We start from the raw sequence: 24058 nt of genomic DNA on the forward strand, positions 1-24058 counted from the left end.
GTTGGTGAATTTTCTTGTCAGGAGGAGGGTGGTGGAGGCCAAACTTTGTCCAAAGTGACAGAGTGGCCTCCTGCAATGAGTGAGGGTCTCCACCCCCCACCTGTCAAATGGACCTTTGCAGCTGCCACAGGCTGATGGCTGCAACACGTCCATTTCAACTGGGAGTGTTTCCCCTAGTACGGGAAACTGTCCCAGTTGATCTGAAAATCCCACGCCTCCTAAAATATCAGGTCAATCAGGTCTGTAAACAACCTGAAGTGGGACTGCCCCCGCATGTGGGAATGCGCGCGCAGTCCCACATGCGGGGGCTGCGCGCGCATGTCAGCGCATCACTGGGGAACCCAGAAGTGGGTGGATTGGAGCCGGGCTCCTGACCCGCCCCGGGAATCCCCGATTTTCGCAGCCCCCCCGCCACGAACGCACCCGCTCGGGGGTGCGAAAATCGAGCCCAAAGTATTTGTTTAATTTCTCTGTCATTTTCTTAATCCCCATTATAAATTCTCCCGTCTCTGTCTATAAGGGACCCACATTTGCCTTCGACAGTCTTTTCCTTTTTACATACCTGTAGAAGCTTTTACAGTTCGTTTTTATGTTTCTCGCTAGTTTATTCTCAAATTCTATTTTCCCTTTCTTTATCAATTTTTTGGTTCTCCTTTGCTGAATTCTAAAATGCTCCCAATCTTAGGCTTACTGCTTTTTCTGGCCACTTTATATGCCTCTTCCTTTGATTTAATACTATCTTTAATTTCTCTTGTTAGCCACAGTTGGACCACTTTTCCTGTTGGGTTTTTGTGTCTTAAAGGAATATAGCCTCACCGTTATTTTGACAGTAAAATCTGGCCCCTAATTACTAAACCCAGCACTCCCATGGTAAGAGTAAACTGGTTTGTTTTTTAATTAAAATTTGGTTTAGTGTTGCGTGAAGCATTTCTTCAGCAAAATTCCACAAAGTAGTCAAGGATCCAGGGAAATTGGTTATAATTTGATGATTCAGTTTCCTGATAATATTTGTCTTTGTAAGTCATATAGAATAATAATGAGTATTCTATCTTTTTATGTAGGCAAGTGGATTGCAGCCTTTGATGCTGAAGACCACAGATCACACAATTTCTACCTTGCACGACATGCCAGTTGCAAATCACAAAGTAAATGACAAAGAATCTTCATCTCAAAAATCTCCAACAGGTATGGGAAAATAACTTCAGAATGCCAAAGTTGAAAACACTGAACACTTTAATGTTTAGCTTGTATAACTGATTCATGCATAATTTCTGCTACACAGTAAAATATTATGTGGTATAGTTTTCTTTTAGCAGGACTACCATTAGATGACTAGATTTTTCTTGTTCCTTGACCAGAAGTGCAAGAGAGGTGGTAAAATAATCTTCCTAGATGTGGGAGTGCTGTTCAAGCCTTGGACAGACTTTGGCTTTTTACAGAGTGAAGTTCTTGGGCAGAAAATAAGTGCTTGGATCAAAAGAAAGAAATTGAACTTCTGGATTTGATATTAGTTCTTAGTATTAAAACATATATGGAACCTGGAATATTTCTTCAAAGGCATTTATATTTTAAAAATTTAGTTAGAAATACAAGCAATCAAACTTATTCTGGCATCAGCACAGGACCCATTTCTTCATGGGTCTCATGATCTACCATTGGATTTGGTAGCACCATTTCTGGCTGCTTCTGATAAAGAATGGTGCCAGATGGAAATATACAGCAGTACTGGGAGACCAATATATAGTGCCACTTCCCTGAAATTGCCACTACAATGTAAAAATACTTTAAGATAAAGTTGGAAGATAATTTAGCATCAAGAGTCCCCATTGAACTATAAGTGTATTGTTTGCTCCCATTATTCTCTTACATGGATTGAGTTGTTTAAGTTTAAACAAATTTGCTTAGAAACACTTGGCTCCTGATAAAGACATAATTTTAGCAACTAAGTTAATAATGGAAAACATGTGTGCATGTACATAGCTAGGATTTTTTTTCAATATCACTGTCTTGGGTCATTGGACTTTATATAATATGTCATTCTACCAAACATCTCACAAAACAAAACTCTCAATCAAATCAGAGGTGTTATCCCTCTTTTTGTTCTCTGTCCACCGCCCTTCCATGAATAGCTTATTATCACCAACTCTAGTTTTGATATTGCAGATCTTGAATGTTGTTACTTCCTCTTAAACATGACTGATCTGTTGTTAGCCCTAAGTATTTTTTTGATCTAATAAAGGTGTGGCACTAGAATTGTTTTAGCTGCTGTCTGTGAAAACGACAAGAATGGAATCTACATAGGATCTGTAGATTGTTAAACTGCAGCTCTTTGATTACCAGTTGACTGTTGACTATAAGGGGCTGATTGATCCTATGACTCTTTGTAGATGAATAACTAGGCCTTCAGTTTACCCCAGTATAGATTCCCTCTTATTAAATTTACATATAGAAACTCTAATTCTAGCTACACTATCACTTGAGTACTGTACTTTTCATCTGATCAGAAAACAAAATTTTTTTTTAGGGCTAACTTGAAACGGAAGTTGGAACACCATGGAGTTCCATGGACACAACTGTCTGCAAAAATCTGCTTTTACTTTTCTGCCTGCAAAATAAGCTCACGCTGCAACAACTGATCCATCAGCTGACCTGCTGAATCATAGGTCCCCTGAACACTTTCCTGAATTCTTGCCTGGATCATTTTATATATGTTTCATCTTTCGGGAGCAATTATGACTTAGACTAAAGAGTCCTATGTCTGTGGGAGGCTGACACCAACTACTATACAGTGAAACTAGTTCATTCAAACTCCTGTTTAAGCAACTTGTTTAGATGCACTTCAAACATATTAATCTTAAATGAGATGTAACTGTAATGTATGCAATGACAGACAATTTAGTGGATCAGTTTGCTCCAACAACTTTCACACTGTAGACTGTATCTAGTTTATGGTATCTCCTAAAATAAATGACTAGTTACAGATAAAACTTCCAGCTCTCTGAAACTGACATTAGACTTCACATTATTCAGGCCTGGAGAGGTGCATTTTGAACATGTGATATGAAAAACATAAATTTCTTACAAACTCTAAGGGGAACTGGTTGGCGTTTCTAATAGTGTTGACAAAAGCTCTGAGGGTGAGGAGCTCAGTCAATTTCATGGCTCAGGGTTACCAACCTGAATGTATGCTCTGCACCCAATATTGATGCAGTTCCTTCCTGAGTATATTTTCCTGTTATTTTGGTTACTATTTGTCCCATGTATATATTCAAGTTTTGTTGTACAGTTATGATGAACGCATGTCTTTTATTGTAATATGTGTGTGTGTGTGTGTGTGTGTGTGTGTGGTCATCAAAGTGACTGATGTTAATGCTGAGAAATGGAATACTTTTCCCATTTTGGGCACTCAGTGTCAGCATCGGGTTAGGTATAGATACAGATTAAAGCATCCTTTGCCCCAACAATATGGTTTAACCACGAAGAGCAGAACCTCAGAGGAGCCCTCCTCATTGAGTAGTGTGACATTTTTCTATTTGCTACACCAACTATCCTGTGACCCCCCTCAGTGGGCTGAATATGGGGAAGATTTATTTTTTGTTGAGGGTTCATGCCCATTAGAACTGGGTTGAGATTGCGCAAACTCATTTCATACCAATTTCTTACAGCCAACCAATGGAGATTTCCATGCATGACTGTTTTGGATTGGAACCCAGGGCTCTGTCCAACCCACTATATTACCCAGTAACCCAACATGTATTACTTTTAATGGAAATCTATTCCATATGTTTAAATGTTGTGGGAGAAAATCATTTAATCTCTAGTCTTGCTTGAAGTTTCCACTACCAAGAGTCTTCCCTATGCCTTCCACCCTCACCTCTAACAAGCAATACGAGGATCTCATGGACGACTTTGTCACCAAGATAGAGACCATCCATTCAGTTGCTTCCCTGCTTGCTTACCATCCTAGCGCTGAACCCCAACTCTTTCAAGTTTCTCTTTTGACTCTTCTTTCCAGCCCCCCATGCCATCTCCAAGCTGATCTTATTCATGAGACTCACCTCCAGCTCCATTTCACTGAATTGTTAACCACCCAACTACCCATGACATTGTAAATGGTTACCTCTTCTCAATCACTGTTCCCCTCCCTATCAAATTTGCTCCTCAAAAATACCGCTCTGACCTTGCAAATTGCAGCCCCATCTTCAAATACATTTTCCTCTCCAATGTCAGTGTAAGTGTTGTCGCCTGCCCCCAAATCCATGCCTATCTCCTGCAACCCCTCCAATCGAGTTTCCATCCCTCCCACAGCACCAAAACAGCCCTAACTAAAGTCATGAATGATATTATCTGTAACTGATGCATTATCTCTTCCTCTTCCTCCTCTGCAAACTTTCAACACCATCCTAACAGCTCCCCTCTGTTGCCCACGTTTAGTTCCACACTTACCTATCTGATCATAACCAGAGCAATTCCAGCAATATCTTCTCTTCCCACCCCTACACCGTTACCTCCAGAATTCTCCAAGGATCTATCCTTGGCTCTATCCATTTTCTCATCTACATGCTACCCCTTGACTATATCATCTGCAGGCATGGGTCAGTTTCCACGTGTACGCTAAAGACACCCAGCGTACCGATATCCAATCGTGGTTTGGTCTCCCAATGTTTAGTGGACCACATCCCATCGCCACAAACTCTATACCCTTGTACTGATTCCATCCCCCTCCCCGGCCACTGCTTCCAGCTTAATCAGACTGTTTGCAACCTCAGTGTCTTATCTGACCCCCAGCTAGGCTTCTGACCCCATATCCTCTCCATCGCAAGGAATCCCAACTTCCATCTCTGTAACATCACTTGCTTCCACTCATTTGCTGTTGAAACCCTTATCTGTGCCCTTGTCGCCTTCAGATTCAACTATTCCAATGCTCTCCTGGCTAGCCTATTACAGCTGCATTTCTCCAGTCTTTGACATTGCCTCTGAGATTTCTTACAAAATTCTTTCAGTGGCAATGAGCACTCCTTCCCTACTTACTCAACCTTGGAACAGCGTAATTTCTGACTGTGACTGGTGCCATGGGCAATCTTCTAGTGCAATCTAAACTCTTAAAGGCCTTGAAATTACAATGCAAAATTAACCTGCTGAAAATAAATTGTTTAATGCCTCTGTTAAAATAATGGACATTTTCACATGAAATTCCACAATTTGTCCACTGTTTTAACAGGCACTGAACCATTTATTTTAAGCGTAATTCTTCTGTTAAAATAGCTCACAAGGAAATTCCACATGAACATGTTAAATTTGGATACACTAATATTTGTACTGTGTAATTTTGAGGATAATAAAATTAGGTTCTTATTTCAGAATATATATCACTGTTATTTAAAAAGTAATTTTTTCTTTGGTTCTCCAGTTTTGGTATTCGAGTTTGAATCATCTAAGATTTTGAATGAAGCAGTTCTTAAGAAAAAACATAAATTTCTTACAAACTCTGCAAAACGAGTGGAGGACATGAAAAGAAAGGAAAGATCTGGAGTAGTCCGGTCTGTTGAACTAAAAATGAAGCCAAGAGTGGAACCAATTCCTTTAAAACAGGACCAGACTTCTTTGTCTGGTAAGAATTGTGCTGCACTTTTTTTGCTATTCTTCCCTCATAAATGAGTTGTTAAACTGAGCTATCTCATTTACTTTCCTGTACTAACCAGCATCATCAGCGGCAGCTCAATTGAAGATGGTGGGGGAAGTGAAAGTCTCTACTCCAGAGGACAGAAAGAATGTAGAAGTAGAGATGCGACAAAGAACACTCCGGTATAGTAGAAGCTGTTGTAGAATTCTCTGTTTAACCTTTTTAACCCCCTTACGTTATTGGTATGATTTTTTTTAAACCTGGTCACAATTGGAATTAGGACATCCTTTGCTGTGCAACATTGTTATTTTAATCATTTTATATCAGATTACATATTAAGGTTTAGCCATATATGGAAACCTAAATCACCAGTTGATGGATCAATGACAGAGTCTGAAGTGTGACTAGATCTAATTTCAAAAAGTGGTTTATGTTTCAGTATATCAGATTTTAAGTGTAATGTTAGTTGCTTTGAAGGCTGCTGATATTGTGCGATAAGTATTCTGGCAATATGTTAAATAGGTTAGTTAGATTTTTACAAAAGTGTATTATGGATTTTAGCACAAAATTGAACTGGTCAGTATGGTTGGAGTAATGATCTATAAACAACAGAGCTCTAGATTATCATTGTTGAAAGGTAAATACCTAGGAAGAGGGAGATAATAGGCTCAATTTTAAAACCGAGCTGGGAAGGGGGCGGGGGGTCAAATTGAGGTCAGGGTTTCCCGGACATCCTAATAATTTTGACGTAAGGACGTCTTTTTTGTTGGTTTCCCATCTGACTGACTGGCCTGATTAACAGGTTGGTCTCAGACGGACAGGAGACCAGCCAGGGAGAGGACGTCTTCAGGTAAGTCTGCAGGTAAGTCTTTTATGGATGGGGGGGGCATAGGTTGGTACGGGGGTCATGAGTCATTGGGGATGGGATCGGGGATCAGTCGGGGGTGGGGGCCGTCGGGATGAGGGGTCCGTGATCGTTGAGGGGGAGGATTGAGGGTGTGAGGGTCGGGGGGAAGGATCGGAGGATCAGAATGAGGGGGAGGATTGGGAGTCGGGGGTCCGTGATCAATGGGGAGGGCGTCCATGATCGATGCCAGTGGTGGGGGGGGGGGGGGGCTGCGATCGGTTGGGGGGTCGGTGCTGGTAGGCTTGTTGGGCCTGAGGGAAGCACTCCTGCTCCTCTGGACCCACAAGCTGTGCCTTTTCTAGGCATCAACCTGTTAGTCTCGGGCCTTCTCGCCTCCTTCCACGAGGCGTAAAACAGAAGGCCTGGGAATCCCTGCCCCCCCTCTCCCCGGGTCGAAATTGGGAAGTCCAAATAAATGGAGGCCTGAAGCCTCCTTGAAAGTTTTTCAGGCCTGACCCGCCTCCTGGGAGCAGGTTGGTCGTCCGCCCCAGTGAAAACTGGAAATGGACGGGATGGGGGTGGGTCTGAAAAGGTGGTAATTTTCAATGCCCCACCCCCTCCTCCTCCCCACCCCAACCCACCCATTTTTCAATGTTAACATTGAGCCTAATGAGTGTTCTGTTCAGTACCATCAATACCACTATGAAATGGAATAAATGATTTGGGAATAATACATAGTTGATTTTCTGCAAATTCCAAGGATAACTCCTTGCCATGGATGCACTTCAGTAACTTTCAAATCAACACCGTAATACTATAGTTCATAAAGAGGATCTCTCTAGGTCCTAAATTCGGTTCATGAATTTCTCTTAAATACTTGGGAAACTAAGTTCTATATTTGGATTTGTCAGTATTTTTGTATTAGCATATTATTCATATTTTGCAGTCTCTACAGTCAGCTTGGTGAAGTGAAAAACAGGAAAAAGGAGGTGACCAGACAAGCGGTGTGTGCCAGAAATCGGGAAAAAGCAAAAGAATTCCAAAAGGTAAATAAACCAGCCTGTTAAATGTATATCTCTGTATTTGAGTCTAAAGAGAAATGACTTCGGAGGAAACCTTGTAAATTTTAGGAAGAATAATTCGTCTGCCACTTTTTCCTCAATTGCAGGTCTCACATTTCTCAGTTGTTAAAACCCATTTGCTATGTTCTTTAGAAAGGATAGGGAAACTGGAAGAGGAAAGGTAGCCTTCTTGATTAAAGATACCATTACAACATTAGTAAGAGAGGATGTAGGTAAGGGAAAGCAAGCAGCGGAGACTGTTATTGTTAGAATTGAGGAATAAGAGAGGACTTAAAACAGTAATGAGAGTTGTCTACGGATCTTCTGATAGCAGCAATGAAGTGGCACAATGTATTATTTCAGAGATTAGAGAGGCTTGTAGCAAAAGCAAAGTTGTTTTAATGGGAGACTAATTTTCATATAGATTGGGAAGAGCAAAGTAGCTCAAGTCAGAAAGATAGTGAATTTCTTGAGTGCATTCAAGACAGTTTTCTGGAGCAATATGTTCTAGAACCAACAAGAGGGCAGGCCATACAAGATTCAGTAATGAGCCAGACTTAATCTAACAATAAGGGAATAGTTATCTAATAACTAACAGTGATCATAATATGATCAAATTCAATGTTAGGTTTGAAACGTAACACAAGTACTAAGATTCTAGATTTTGGTGAGGTTAACTTTAACGGGATGAGACGGAGACTGACGATAACAAACTAGTCAAAACTATTGAATAAAACTACAGATGAACAGTGGGAGGTGTTCAAAAAGGAATTTAGTTTAATACAGGACCAGTGTATACCCCTAAGGGGCAAGAGCTCTACTTACCAAATAAAACAGTCATGGTTGACAAAAGAGGTGAGAGATAACATGAAACTAAAGGAAAGAGCAAACAAAAGTGCAAAGAATAGTGTAGATCCAGGGGACTGGGAGAGATATAAAGAACAGCAAAGAAAGACAAAAAAGACAGTAAGAGCTGAAAAAAGGGAATACGAAAAGAAACTTATGAGGGATATCAAGATTAACACAAAGTTATTACAATTATCTTAGAAGGAAAAGAGTAGTCAAGGGTAATGTGGGCCTTTCCTTTTTAAAAACAGATGCGGGTAATATTGCAAATGAAAATAAGGAAGCGGCAGACTTGTTGAATAATTACTTTGTGTCACTCTTCACAGAGGATAATATACCTGACGTTCTGGGAAAATTAATAATAAAGCAAGGACTGGAACTCACTAAAGTTAACGTGAGCAAGAAAACAGTATTAGAAAAAGTAATGGCACTAAAGACTGACAAATCCCCAGGACCTGATGCTTTCTACCCCAGGTTTTAAAGGAAGTAGTTGAGGAAATTGCAGATGCTTTAGCCATAATCTTCCAAAGCGCTCTCGATTCAGGAATTGTCCATTTTTAGATTGGAAAATTGCGAATGTAATTATTTAAGAACGGTGAGAGAAACCAGGAAATTGTAGATCTGTTAGTCTAACATCCGTTGTGGGGAAGTTATTGGAATCTATAATTAAGGACAGAGTGACTGAGCACTTAGAAAAATTTGAGCTGAGTAGAGAGAGCCAACATGGATTTGTAAAGAGGTTTAGGGGTCCATGTACACAGATCACTAAAATGTAGTGGTCAGGTACAAAAAATAATGAAAAAGGCTAATGAAATATTAGCCTTTATGTTTAGAGGGCTAGAATATGAAGGAAGTTTTGTCTAATGAACCTAATTGAATTTTTTGAGGAAGTATCTAAAGAAGTAGACAGGGCAATGTCTATGGATGTAGTTTATATGGACTTCCAGAACGCATTCGATAAGGTTCCACATAAGAGACTGTTAGCTAAAATTAAAGCTCATGGAATTGAAGGCAAATTATTGACCTGGTTAGGCGATAGAAGATGGAGAGTAGGGACAATGGGTATGTATTCGAATTAGAAGTGACTAGTGGTGTCCCACAAGGATCTATGCTGGGGCCTCAACTATTCACTATATTTATTAATGACTTAGATAACATAATAGAGAGCCATATACCCAAGTTTGCCGATGACACAAAGAATGGTGGCACAGTAAGTAGTATAGATGGGAGCATAAAATTACAAAGAGACATTGATAGATTAAGTGAGTGGGCAAAACTGTGGCAGATGGATTTCAACGCAGGTAAGTGAGAGGTCATCCATTTTGGACCGAAAAAGGATAGATCTGAGTTTTTTTTTAAATTGTGAAAAGCTAGGAACAGTGGAGGTCCAAAGAGATTTAGGGGACCATGTACACAAATCACTAAAATGTTGTGGTCAAGTACAAAAAATAATTAAAAGGCTAATAGAATGTTAGCCTTTATATCTAGAGGGCTAGAATATAAAGGGGAGGAAGTTTTGCTACAGCTATACAAAGCCCTGGTTAGAACATATCTGGAGTACTGTGAACAGTTCTGGGCACCACATCTAAGAAAGGATATATTGGCCTTGGAGGGAGTGCAGTGCAGATTCACCAGAATGTTACCAGGGCACCAAAGGTTAAATTATGAGGAGAGATTACACAAACTAGACTTGTATTCCCTGGCATATAGAAGGTTAAAGGGTGATTTTATCGAGGTTTTTAGGCTATTGAAAGGAGTTGCTAGGGTAGATAGAGAAACTTTTTCCACTGGTGGGGTAGTCTAGGACAAGGGGACATAACCTTAAAATCAGAGCCAGGCCATTCAGGAGAGAAGTTAGGAAACACTTCTTCATGCAACAGGTGCTAGAAGTGTGGAACTCTCTCCCGCAAAAAGCAGTAGATGCTAGCTCAATTAATAATTTTAAATCTGAGATCAATAGATTTTTGCTAGCCAAGGGTATTAAGGGATATGGAGTCATGGTGGGTAAATGGAGTTAGGATACAGATCAGCCATGATCTCATTGAATGGTGGAATAAACTCAAAGGGCTGAATGGTGTAATCCTGTTCCCTATGTTGGTGTGCTTTTTTTGGTTTGAGTAATTGCTATACTAAGTAGAGGTTGGACTTGTTTTCCTCTCAGTGGCTGATCTAATATTTTCTTCTGTATTACTGACACAATTTGATTTGTTTTATATGGGCTTCAAAATACCATTCTCTAGAACAACTATAATAGTTATTTATAGGTGAATAGTACTTATACCTTTTAATGTTGGAAAACAACAGAGCCTTAACATGGAGTATCTGCCCGGGGTAGAAATTGATATGTATTGAGCCCATTATTCGGGCACAAAGCATACCAGTTTAGCAGTGGTACTTGCCTGGTGCCCAATCTGCGCAGGCATTCATCCCACTGCTAAATTCATGGGGCCCTTCCTTTAGGCATTCCTAGATAAATATAATCCTAACTAACACCTGTTGAAGGACCCCTTGGTGAAATTAGTCGCTGCTGTGGGGGCCTGCCCCGCTCAGGATTCTACCCCTGCCCTGGTAGCGGAAAAGTAAGTTGAAAATTCTTTTTAAACGTTCCCGAGGAGCAGGAGTCCTTCAACAACATCACAGGAATCGCGATCACCCACCCACTCCAATCCCCTCTTCCCCCTTGGGACTTATCTAAGAGCTGCTGCTGGTGAGCTGGGCAGTCCGACATTAATGTCTTCACTCAGTCGAGCTACCTGGGAGGTGCGACCAGCGCTGGCAGATCACGCTGAGCATGCTGATGAGGCTCAAGGATCAATTTCCATCGATCCACTGGCGCAGTTTGGGCGCAGTGCCCGTTCTAAATCGGGCCCTGACGATCTTCCCAGTGAGTTACCAATCTTTAAGCTATGCTCTTTTGGAGAAACTCCAAGTTAACAGGTGCTTCTCCACAGAGAAAAAATTAGCTAGAATTTCACTTCACACTATTCTTGTGCACTTGGTAATGGCCATTTATAGAACATCTTGAGCAGAGGCTTGGGAGCAAATCACCTACACACCCTCTATCAACCAGGGATGGTGTCTGGTATGGGGAGATCCAAGAAAACAGAAATTGAGAAAGTGTTCTTATGTTTTTTTTAATGAAAATATTTAATGTGCCTTCACTGTTATTACTACAATCAGGTTTAAAACTTTTATATTAGACTTGCTGAAAATAATATTTCTGATTTCCCTAGAAAACTTTGGAAAAACTAAGAGCTAAAAAAGTGCATCAGTGATGCTTCCACGATCTTTCAATCAATCAAGAATAACTATATCAAATTACTTGTATTAACGTATATACTCCTCTTTGAATGGTGTGGTTTATTGTTATTTTAATATAATTATCTTATTTGTAATTTTATCTTTTTAAGCAACATTCTATGAAGATGAGTCTGTAAATAGTGAATAAGAATTTAGGTGTTTTCACTTTTTTGTAAATTTTGTACAATACAGTGCTTTTATATATAGTAATAATTTATAAACTACATTCATATTTATCCATTATATAGACTAATTAATACAATTTTGTATCAAACTGTATATCCCGACATATCCCTTTCGATACATTTGGAAATATTTTGTTTCATGAATTGAATCACTCGATAAATGTCAACATATAATCTTTTGTTCAAATTTGTACCTCATCCACAATATTACATTATTCTTGTGTATGGAATGTTTTCCATTGTGTCAACCATTGGTTAGCATTCCATTGTAATAATGTAAATAGGAGAAATCATACCTAATATCAAATGCTACATTTTATCTGAGTCTGTACAATGTGTGTCCAAATGTACTAATTCTTGGATAAAATACCACAAATAAAACTAGCAATTTGTGTTGCACTGCACTGACTGCTTCAGATTCGTTCATGGTTTTAAAAAAAAATCAAATCAGTAGTTCCTTATAAAGCTAATGGCTGCACTTACAATTATTTTACAAAAATTCTGATGGCAGATGAGTCCTTAGTCCTGGCCTTACTAAGTGTTTGTTTTGCTTTTCATTCTATATATAGTACTGTTAACTTATATAAAAAATGTACAGACACAATTTTTGTGTTTATTTTAGAAATTGGAAACATCTTCTCCTGGTTGGGGTCCTTAATTTCAAATGCATATGCCGTCTAAAATTACACTACCTTTTTAAAATTATACAGATTTTACATAGAATGTACAGCACAGAAACAGGTCATTCGGCCCAATAGGTCCATGCCAGTGTTTATGCTCCACACGAGCCTCCTCCCTCCCTAACCCTATCAGCATATCCTTCTATTCCTTTCTCTCTCATGTGTTTATCTAACTTCCCCTTAAATGCATCTGTGCCAATCGCCTCAACTACTCCTTGTAGTAGTGAGTCCTACATTCTAACCACTCTCTGGGTAAAGAAGTTACTCCTGAATTCCCTATTTGATTTATTAGTTACTATCTTATATTCATGGCCCTTAGTTCTGGTCTCCCCCGCAATTGGAAACCTCTTCTCCATGTCTACCCTTTCATAGAGCTCTTTAAGATTATCAGGTCACCCTTCAGTCTTTTTTCTAGAGATAGGCTGCTCAATCTTTCCTGATAGGTATAACCTCTCAGTTCTGGTATCATCCTAGTAAATCTTCTTTGCACATTCTCCAATGCCTCTAGATCCTTCTTATAATATGGAAACCAGAAGGACTGTTCACAATACTCCAAGTGTGGTCTAACCACATTTCAACTTTAAAAATAAATTAACAGTATGGCTGGCCTCCTAATTGTGGAGTAATGATGGCCACAAGACTTTGAAATTATTTTTTATTTTATTGAATACTGCTTCATCAAACACCTTTTTGACTTCTGCTATGGGGCTTCCATTTTTTTTTGCCCACTCACCTTTTCTACAGAGGCCTCAATGAGAATTCCATTGGGAATATTCCAGTATTTTTTGGTCCTTGGAGGAATGGAAGAAGAGCAGAGGGAGGCTAGGCTGGTCAGGCATTACAGGAGGCACATGACACACCACTGTTGCTACCCCAACTCCAGATTATGCAGACCAAGGAATTCGAGTCTTCACAGTGTGCATTATTAGAGTTTTGAAGGCACACTCCAGATACCTGAATTGGTTTAGGGGTGCTCTGCAATATAGTCTAGCTAGGGTCTCGAATCGTGATAGTCTGCTGCACAACTTTACCTTAGAAAGAGGCCTTCTCATGGAGAGCCCAGAGGGGGTAGGCAGCAGAGGGATCAGGAATATGCCGATCAGCAGCATGAAAAGCATGCTGGGCCCACTCCATTGCCAGCTGCAAGAGCCATTTGTGCCAGTACTGGAGAACTTCTCTTGACCATCACATCTGCCCAGTGCATAAATATATCTGTCCACATCTGCCCCCTTTTGAATCACAAATGTTCCAGCATGTACAGGCCCTTCTCTGTGTGCCTTAATGAATATTGCTCCTATGCCTTTTATCTCATCCAAGCCACCCTCCAACCTATGCCAAGATAGCATTTGCATGCACAATTTCAGTGCAATTATGTTATTTACAACCCACTGTGTATGTGCCAAATGCTTCTTACCACTATACTACCATTAGCACTCAGTGTGTTATATTGGAACTCTTGATCTTAATTTGTACTCCTAGGTGCTAAGGTAAATGACAGCAATGCATGAGCTGGCTGGCTATGCATTCCAATAGGAATCCCTTGGGACTGTGGTGACCCTTGTCTAATGGCAGCTAAGCTCTGAGGTTGACCAGCTGCAGCCTGCAATTGTTGTGCTGTTGCACAAGTAGCCTGGCCCTACCTTCTTTGTCACATGTGCAGGCATCTGAGGTGGGTGGTGGGAATGCTACTATCCTGAATTACAGTAGCATCATGAGTATATTCCTACAATCCCACTAGTACTGGGTACTGGCTCTACATAGCCACTGATCAGTGGGAAAGCAGACCTAATTGTACCAATTAGATCAGCGAAGCCCTGCAATCCTTCGAAACTAGAAGAGATGACCCTTTCCAATCTAGCACCCCAGGCCTACATGGCAGCAGTCTAAGCATGCATGACAGAAGGTAATTCTGTCAACCTTGGCACAGTGATGACATCCTTGCCTCTGAGTTAGAGGCTGAACCAGATCGTTCGCAACCTTGGCATCCTATTTGACCCTGAGATGAGCTTCTGATCATATATCCACTCCATCACTTAGACCACCTATTACCACCTATTTCCACCTCTGTAACATCGCCTGTCTCCATCCCTGCCTCAGCTCATCTGCTGCAAAATCCTCATCTGTGCCTTTGTTACCTCTAGATTTGACTATCACAATGCTCTCTTGGCCGGCCTCCCATCTTCCACCCTCCATAAACTTGATCTCATCCAAAACTCTACTGCCCGTACGCTAATCCGCAACAAGTCCCGTTCACTCATCACCTCTGTGCTCGCTGACCTATATTGGCTCCCGGTCCAGGGACGCCTCGATTTTACAATTCTCATCCTTGTTTTCAAATCCCTCCATGGCCTCACCCCTCCCTATCTCTGTAATCTCCTTCAGCCTTACAACCCTCCGAGATCTTTGCGGTCCTCCAATTCTTGCCTCTTGCATATCCCTGATCTTAATGGCTCCGCCATTGGTGGTTGTGCCTTCATCTGCCTAGGCCCGAAGCACTGGAATTCCCTCCCTAAACTTCTACATCTCTCACTTCCTTTAAGACACTCCTTAAGCATTATTAGAATTTTGGCCAAGCTTTTGGTCATATGTCCTAATATCTCCTTATGTGGCTTGGTGTCAAATTTTGTTTGATAACGCTCCAGTGAAGCACCTTGGGACATTTTACTAGGTTAAAGGGGCTATATGATTGGAAGTTGTTGTTTACTTCAGAGACTTGAGCATAATCTTGGCTGACACTTGAGTGCATACTTAAAGAGTGCTGCACTGTTGGAGATGGTATCTTTTGGATAAGATGTTAAACTAAGGCCCCAGCTGCCATCTCAGGTGGACATAAAAGATCCCACGACATTATTGGAAGAAGAGCAGGGGAGTTCTCCCGGTGTTCTGGCCAACATTTATTCCTTAACCAACATCACTAAAACAGATTATCTGGTCATTTCTCTCATTGATATTAGTTGAACCTTGCTCAGCTCAAATTGGCTGCTGCGTTTGCCTACATTACAACAGTGGTTACAATTCAAAAGTACTTCATGAGCCGTGAAGTGCTTTGGGACATCCTGAGGACATGTAAGGCGCTATACAAGTGCAAGTTCTTCCTACCTTCTGAGTAGGAATGTCTGCTGCGGGTCAGCCTGGGGTTGCTACGTGCACTAGAGTTGCCTGCACCGCTATGAAACCATCCATTATGTTGAAGCAGATGTTGGCTGTGAATTCCTCCACATCCCTTACCATCTGCACAACGTTCTAAAAGACCAACTAGGGAGCATGCTCTGCAAGTATTCCTCTTAAAAGTGGGCCTGTGGAATCTGGATCTTGAGGCTCCATCCCCAGCTTCTCCTGCCCACTCCCCTCTGTCTCACTTGTTTTCTGCTCTTCAGGTGAATATAGACTGATGCAGGGCAGGGAGAGCATAAATGATGGCATTTGCAATGCAGTGCTGGCAAGGCTGCCAGCAGTGGGCCAAGCAGATCTTTGCTGTTCTTTTTTCTTGCTGTCTGACATTCAGAGGCTGCCTGACATGAGGTGCAATCTAACCCAGATGTCAGCATGCAGATCACAATGGATGATGACAGGTGCATGAAACAAGCAAAAATATTTCATGAAAAGCTTTCTGAGAAGTCTATGTGCGTAAGGCTGTGAGTTAAGGAACACTTGAAGGTGAAGGTTGGTTGTGTAAAAGGCCTGGAGGAGCTTCATAAGACATTAATGGTAAGTTGTTGAAGCATTTAATTACTGGAAGAGAGAGGTGATTGTAAGTGGCAAACTTGGTCAGTTCAGTGCATTCTTGGGAGGCTGACTTTTCTGACTTCATTAAACTTCTCTGAGTAACTCTCCATAGGGTCTTTCACACTAAATACCACCTCCCTCCACTATTCTGGACAATTCCATTGACCAACCTTCTTCCCTGAAGGGTTCTCACGTGAAATGTCAATTTGTTTTTGTTTCAGATTTCTAGCATCTGCAGTTTTTGTTCATCCCAAATGTTTGTTCTATTTCATCCAAATATTTGTTTGATTTAAGAAAATTCTGGAAATCTGAAATAAACCTGTAAAGTGAGCAGCAGATGAGCTAGTATCTAAAACATGATAAATTAAGGTGTAGGACGAAATCCTTTTATTAGAAATGGCATAGACGTGGGTCAAGCTGAAGAATCTCTTTATTTTATTTTTTTTTATTCATTCACGGGATGTGGGCGTCGCTGGCGAGGCCAGCATTTATTGCCCATCCCTAATTGCCCTCGAGAAGGTGGTGGTGAGCCGCCTTCTTGAACCGCTGCAGTCCGTGTGGTGACGGTTCTCCCACAGTGCTGTTCGGAAGGGAGTTCCAGGATTTTGACCCAGCGACGATGAAGGAACGGCGATATAGTTCCAAGTCGGGATGGTGTGTGACTTGGAGGGGAACGTGCAGGTGGTGTTGTTCCCATGTGCCTGCTGCTCTTGTCCTTCTAGGTGGTAGAGGTCGCGGGTTTGGGAGATGCTGTCGAAGAAGCCTTGGCGAGTTGCTGCAGTGCATCCTGTGGATGGTACACACTGCAGCCACAGTGCGCCGGTGGTGAAGGGAGTGAATGTTTAGGGTGATGGATGGGGTGCCAATCAAGCGGGCTGCTTTATCTTGGATGGTGTCGAGCTTCTTGAGTGTTGTTGGAGCTGCACTCATCCAGGCAAGTGGAGAGTATTCCATCACACTCCTGACTTGTGCCTTGTAGATGGTGGAAAGGCTTTGGGGAGTCAGGAGGTGAGTCACTCGCCGCAGAACACCCAGCCTCTGACCTGCTCTTGTAGCCACAGTATTTATATGGCTGGTCCAGTTCAGTTTCTGGTCAATGGTGACCCCCAGGATGTTGATGGTGGGGGATTCGGCGATGGTAATGCCGTTGAATGTCAAGGGGAGGTGGTTAGACTTTCTCTTGTTGGAGATGGTCATTGCCTGGCACTTATCTGGCGCGAATGTTACTTGCCACTTATGAGCTCAAGCCTGGATGTTGTCCAGGTCTTGCTGCATGCGGGCTCGGACTGCTTCATTATCTGAGGGGTTGCGAATGGAACTGAACACTGTGCAGTCATCAGCGAACATCCCCATTTCTGACCTTATGATGGAGGGAAAGTCATTGATGAAGCAGCTGAAGATGGTTGGGCCTAGGACACTGCCCTGAGGAACTCCTGCAGCAATGCCCTGGGGCTGAGATGATTGGCCTCCAACAACCACTACCATCTTCCTTTGTGCTAGGTATGACTCCAGCCACTGGAGAGTTTTCCCCCTGATTCCCATTGACTTCAATTTTATGAGGGATCCTTGGTGCCACACTCGGTCAAATGCTGCCTTGATGTCAAGGGCAGTCACTCTCACCTCACCTCTGGAATTCAGCTCTTTTGTCCATGTTTGGACCAAGGCTGTAATGAGGTCTGGAGCCGAGTGGTCCTGGCGGAACCCAAACTGAGCATCGGTGAGCAGGTTATTGGTGAGTAAGTGCCGCTTGATCGCACTGTCGACGACACCTTCCATCACTTTGCTGATGATTGAGAGTAGACTGATGGGGCGGTAATTGGCCGGATTGGATTTGTCCTGCTTTTTATGGACAGGACATACCTGGGCAATTTTCCACATTGTCGGGTGGATGCCAGTGTTGTAGCTGTACTGGAACAGCTTGGCTGGAGGCGCAGCTAGTTCTGGAGCACAAGTCTTCAGCACTACAGCTGGGATGTTGTCGGGGCCCATAGCCTTTGCTGTATCCAGTGCACTCAGCCGTTTCTTGATATCACGTGGAGTGAATTGAATTGGCCGAAGACTGGCTTCCGTGATGGTGGGGATATCGGGAGGAGGCTGAGATGGATCATCCACTCGGCACTTCTGGCTGAAGATGGTTGCAAACGCTTCAGCCTTGTCTTTTGCACTCACGTGCTGGACTCCGCCATCATTGAGAATGGGGATGTTTGCAGAGCCTCCTCCTCCCGTTAGTTGTTTAATTGTCCACCACCATTCACGACTGGATGTGGCAGGACTGCAGAGCTTTGATCTGATCCGTTGGTTGTGGAATCGCTTAGCTCTGTCTATAGCATGTTGCTTCCTCTGTTTAGCATGCATGTAGTCCTGAGTTGTAGCTTCACCAGGTTGGCACCTCATTTTTAGGTACGCCTGGTGCTGCTCCTGGCATGCTCTTCTACACTCCTCATTGAACCAGGGTTGATCCCCTGGCTTGTTGGTAATGGTAGAGTGAGGAATATGCCGGGCCATGAGGTTACAGATTGTGGTGGAATACAATTCTGCTGCTGCTGATGGCCCACAGCGCCTCATGGATGCCCAATTTTGAGCTGCTAGATCCGTTCTGAATCTATCCCATTTAGCACGGTGGTAGTGCCACACAACACGTTGGATGGTGTCCTCAGTGCGAAGACGGGACTTCATCTCCACGAGGACTGTGCGGTGGTCACTCCTACCAATACTGTCATGGACAGATGCATTTGCGACAGGGAGATTGGTGAGGACAAGGTCAAGTAAGTTTTTCCCTTGTGTTGGTTCGCTCACCACCTGCCGCAGGCCCAGTCTAGCAGCTATGTCCTTCAGGACTCGGCCAGCTCGGTCAGTAGTGGTGCTACCGAGCCACTCTTGGTGATGGACATTGAAGTCCCCCACCCAGAGTACATTTTGTGCCCTTGCTACCCTCAGTGCTTCCTCCAAGTGGTGCTCAACATGGACGAGGACTGATTCATCAGCTGAGGGAGGACGGTAGGTGGTAATCAGCAGGAGGTTTCCTTGCCCATGTTTGACCTGATGCCATGAGATTTCATGGGGTCCAGAGTCAATGTTGAGGACTCCCAGGGCCACTCCCTCCTGACTGTATATCACTGTACCGCCACCTCTGGTGGGTCTGTCCTGCCGGTGGGACAGGACATACCCAGGGATGGTGATGGAAGAGTCTTCACAAGCTCTCCTGCCTAACTGGGCACGGAGGTTATCACCTTGTCTTATGCTGATGATATGCTCTTCGTGATGGGGGATTGTGTTGACTTGTGGAAGATATGTGAGTGCGACCGAGTGTACTCGGCTGCATTCTCCGTGAAGATCAACTGAGATAAGTGTTCTGGAATTTTGATGGGTCAGCGGCAGGTAGACTTCTTACCAGAGGAGCTCTGATGCGTTCAGCTGGAGCACCATTTACCTCCTATACCTGGGAGTCTACCTGAGCCCTGCTAAGGACATCTGGCAGGCCAACTGCACCAATCTGCAGACTAAAGTCTGCATGTATCAGACGCTGGAAGGAATGTTCCAAATGCTTTCCTACAGGGCAAGAGTCCTGGTCATCAACAGCTGATGACTGCTATGTTATGATACTGGCTGATCATTTTGACCCCTCCTCTGTGTCACTGAGATTCTGGAGAAATTGTTTTATTTCTTCTGGGACAAAGGAACACACTGGGGCTCTGAGTCCCCTGCTTCGGCAGAGTCACTGTCATTGTTATGCCTGCGTATCCATTTAGTGATTTTCTGTCTTCAGACCCTATGAGATACCTTTATGTTGAGGATCCTCTCAAGTAGTTTGTGCTGGTGTCATCGTTCATCTGACAGCTGACAGGCAGCTCTTTGACATAAAGCTGCAAGGGATTTCCTTATCTAAGTTGTAAGTCTTCTATTTGGACCTGCTGGAATGCTGGAGCCCGGTTGCTTCCATTTGTTGCTTTCTCCTCGCTGAGGAGGCAGCAATATTCATGGAGCCGCTGATCAGGAACTTCTACCTATCTATGCCATATGCTGGCATGAGAGGACCGATGGGTGGGGGAAGATGAGCCTTTACTGCAAAAGTCACCAGAGTCAAGGACATACTGGCTAGTGAAGGTCCTGGCTCTATGTCACTAGAGGCATTCACTGTATATATTGCCAATAACCTCCACAAAATCAAATCTGCAACAGGCCCTGACTTTGGTTATATAGAGGTGTATGAAGTGGTTCTATTTGATTTCACTTCTGTTCAGACCGAACTGCTTACGTGCACAAGACATCAAAAGCCCTGAATACCTTTGCTTCACAACTTGAGCCGTCTCTTGGAAATTTCCCCCATATTATTCTATGCCATATGGAAGGAATTCTTGCTGCTGCATACTCCTCACTTCCTCACCTTCATTTTCCATCAGGATAGATTCTGGCAGAAGGTTTTATGCCACCTGACTTGGGTGAACTTCTCCAGTGGAAAGCTTTGTGTTTGAGAATACTTCCTGGGAGGTGCATGTGGCATATTGTGGTGGCTTCCAACCATTGTTTGAGCCAATTCACAAATATCTTGGTCACCTGATGTTGCAGCCCCGATTTCATTATTTGAAGGGGCTGCTTCTCAATTTTTGGCTGCAATTTTCTGCCTTAGTGCTCATCATTGGTCACCCGGTACATAGGCAAGCAGGTCAGAGGACCCCCTGGTGGATCTGCTCCTGGGTTTGGCAAAAATGGCCATATGTAGGTCCATGATGTGTGGGATCACTGGGTGTGATTTCTGCCAGCTTGCCAATCTTAGGTGAACACAGAATACAGTATTCACTGGTTGGCCTGAAGCTATCAGTAACAGGTGGGCACTGTAGGATGCCAATTGCATGATTGACCCAAATGGGAGAATGGTGATTTAAATTTAGGAGAATGTAAATTTTAGTGTGGATTAATTGTCTGATGTTTAAATGGTGGGATTCTTCCAAATCCACATGGATGTTTATCATAGAATCATAGAATGATACAGCACAGGAGGCCATTTAGCCCATTGTACCTGTGCCGGCTGTTTGATCGAGCTAACCAATTAGTCCTATTCCCCTGCTCTTTCCCCATAACCCTGCAAATGTTTTCCCTTCGAGTACTTATCCAATTCCCCTTCGAAAGTTACTATTGAATCTACTTCCAGCACCCTTTCAGGCAGTGCATTCCAGATCACAACTCACTGCATAAAAAAAATGTTTTCATGTCGCCTCTGGTTCTTTTGCCAATCACCTTAAGTCCATGTCCTCTGGGCACTGACCCCTCTGCCACTGGGAACAGTTTCTCCTTATTTACACTATCTGTTCCTGCACCCCCTTTAAAATTGTACGATTTATACTGTCTCTCCTCATTCTTCCTGTCAAAATGTATCACTTCTCTGCGACAATTTTTATCTGCAATGTTATAGAATTTAGTGTCATTTGGCGTGATACTATCAACACATCGCTCTTTTAAAAACAGGGCTCTAGTGATCTGGAGTCCAACTCGAACAATTTTTCTCTTTCAGATTCTGGTTTGCTGTTTTCTTCATGTTAACTGAGTCAGATTCTCGGAACTTTACCGCGCTAGTGACGTCATACAGAAGTCCCGATGGTGGGTTGGACGCATGCGTGGTGGAGTGCGCATGCGTGCTTCTTGCGGCGGCCCGGCCTGCTCTCCGTTGTCGGGTCACGGGCCGAGGCGCAGCGATGGCGGCCGGTCCACCTGTCACCATCAGCATCGAGGCGGCCTGTGAGAATCAGGTGCAGGAGGTGGCTCTGGATGGGACGGAGGCCTACGTGCAGCCGCTCTCTATGTCGGAGAATCTGGCCAAACTGGCGCAGAAAATCGACTTCAACCGGAGCGACTCGGAGGGAGAGGAGCAGGAGAGCGGGGCTGGGGCCGGAGCCCAGGCCGGGGAGGAGTGGGGGCAGCGGCAGCAGGACAGCGACGAGGAGGAGGGTGAGTGAGAGCCGGTCGAGGGGCTTGGGAGGTGGGAACAGAATGACAGCAGCAGGACTGGGGCACTCAGAGACCGGTGAACCGGGCCGGGGCCGGGCCGTGTGTGAGGCCGCACTGTTTTGGAGCGGGGATCCGCTCCACTCCGCTTCCCTTGGGGTTCCCGTTGTCTGCGGGCCTTGCAGTTGCGGTAGCTTTTTCTCTTATTTCATCCGCCTCTGTCTGTGCCCGAGAGTTGGTACAACTCTGAGGAAACACATCATTCAGCTGCTGAAACTCTGTTATCCAGTTTGTATTAATGCTGTTTGGGGATGATATAAATAAGGCAGCACATGTGCCTCTGGATGGTAATTGCTTGTAAACCACCGCAGTGTGCATTTTGTAACCCCAAAAGGTTAAGTAAATGCAACTTTTGAGCAATTGTACCCGTGGGATCATGCGCATGGGAAGTTGTTGCCAGTGCTCTGAAGTCCCCTCACATATTAAGAACACCAACAGCCTTCCACAAATTGTGGAGCCACTACCACAGGATATTATAAACTGACCATACCTACATAAGCATCATCGCAGGTACAACACAGGAGGAGGCCATTTGGCCCATCGTGCCTATGCTGGCTCTTTGACAGAGCTATCCAATTAGTCCCATTCTCCTGCTCGTACCCTGTAGCCCTTTTTCCCTTTAAGTCTTTATCCGATTCCCTTTTGAAAGTTTCTATTGAATTTGCTTCCACCACCCTTTCAGACAGTGCATTCCAGACCATTATATCTTGCTGTGTAAAAAAATGTTCCCTCATGTCACCTCTGGCTCTTTTGCTGATCATCATCTTAAATCTGTGTCCTCTGGTTATTGACCCACCCGCCTGCCACTGGAAACAGTTTCTCCTTATTTGCTCTGTCAAAACAGTTAATGTAAGGAGTCATACAACACCAGGTTATAGTCCAACAGCTTTATTTGAAATCACAAGCTTTTGGAGCTTTGCTCCTTCGTCAGGTGACATTTGTCCACCCCAGTCCCATCACTGGCATCTCCACACCATGGCTACTATAAACAGTTAATGATTTTGAATACCTCTATCAAATCTCCCCTTAACATTCTCTTTCCTAAGGAGAACAACACCAGCTTCTTCAGTTATGTGGAGAGACTGAAGTCCCTCATCCCTGGCACCATTCTAGTATATCTCTTCTGCATTCTCTCTAAGGCCTTGACATCCTTCCTAAAGTGTGGTGCCCAGAATTGAACACAATTACCCCAGCTGAGGTCTAACCAGTGTTCTATGATGGTTTAGCGTAACTTCCTTGCTTTTGTACTCTGTCTCTATTAATAAAGCTCAGGATCCCATTTACTTTTTTAATAGCCTTCTCAACTTGTCCTGCCACTTCACACTTCTCTGCATTGAATTTCATCTGCCATGTGTCTGCCCATTTCTCCAGTCTGTCTGACCTCCTGAAGTCTCCTATCTTCCACGTTGCTACATTTCCGAGTTTAGTTTCATCTACAAATTTTGAAATTATACCCTCTATACCAGGACATTAATGAATGGTGTTGGTGATAAAAAACGAAAATGCTGGAAACACTCAGCATGTCAGGTAGTATCTGTGGAGAGAGAAACTGTTAACGTTTCAGGTCCAATGACCTTTCATCAGAACTGGAAGAAGTTAGAGATTTAACAGTTTATGAGCAAGTACAGAGTCAGGGGAAAGCGGGGAGGGGCGAGAGAAAAGGGAAAGGTCTATGATAGGGTGGAGGGTAGAAGTGATTAAATGACAAAAGGAATGATGGTGCAAGGCAAAAGGAGATGGTAATGGGACAAAAAAGAAACAAGATGGGTCCAGAGGAGGTGTAAATGACA

General features: G+C 43.3%; 2 protein-coding genes across 2 annotated transcripts in view; both read left to right on the forward strand.

The window, feature by feature from the left end:
• cep295 (centrosomal protein 295) overlaps positions 1–12266 on the forward strand; it is a 133198-nt gene extending 120932 nt beyond the window's left edge. Inside the window, exons 26-30 of the mRNA XM_067986347.1 lie at positions 1062–1185; positions 5411–5611; positions 5703–5805; positions 7417–7516; positions 11611–12266. Of these exons, the coding sequence (XP_067842448.1) occupies positions 1062–1185; positions 5411–5611; positions 5703–5805; positions 7417–7516; positions 11611–11652 (570 nt within the window). The 3' untranslated portion in view covers positions 11653–12266. The remainder of the gene's footprint in view (positions 1–1061; positions 1186–5410; positions 5612–5702; positions 5806–7416; positions 7517–11610) is intronic.
• A 9634-nt stretch (positions 12267–21900) lies between these two features.
• Positions 21901–24058, forward strand: part of med17 (mediator complex subunit 17) — a 28646-nt gene continuing 26488 nt past the window's right edge. Inside the window, exon 1 of the mRNA XM_067986348.1 lies at positions 21901–22211. Coding sequence (XP_067842449.1) covers positions 21959–22211 — 253 coding nt within the window. The 5' untranslated portion in view covers positions 21901–21958. The remainder of the gene's footprint in view (positions 22212–24058) is intronic.

Source organism: Heptranchias perlo, chromosome 6 (genome assembly GCF_035084215.1).
Source record: "Heptranchias perlo isolate sHepPer1 chromosome 6, sHepPer1.hap1, whole genome shotgun sequence".
In the NCBI taxonomy this organism is placed as follows: Eukaryota; Metazoa; Chordata; class Chondrichthyes; order Hexanchiformes; family Hexanchidae; genus Heptranchias; species Heptranchias perlo.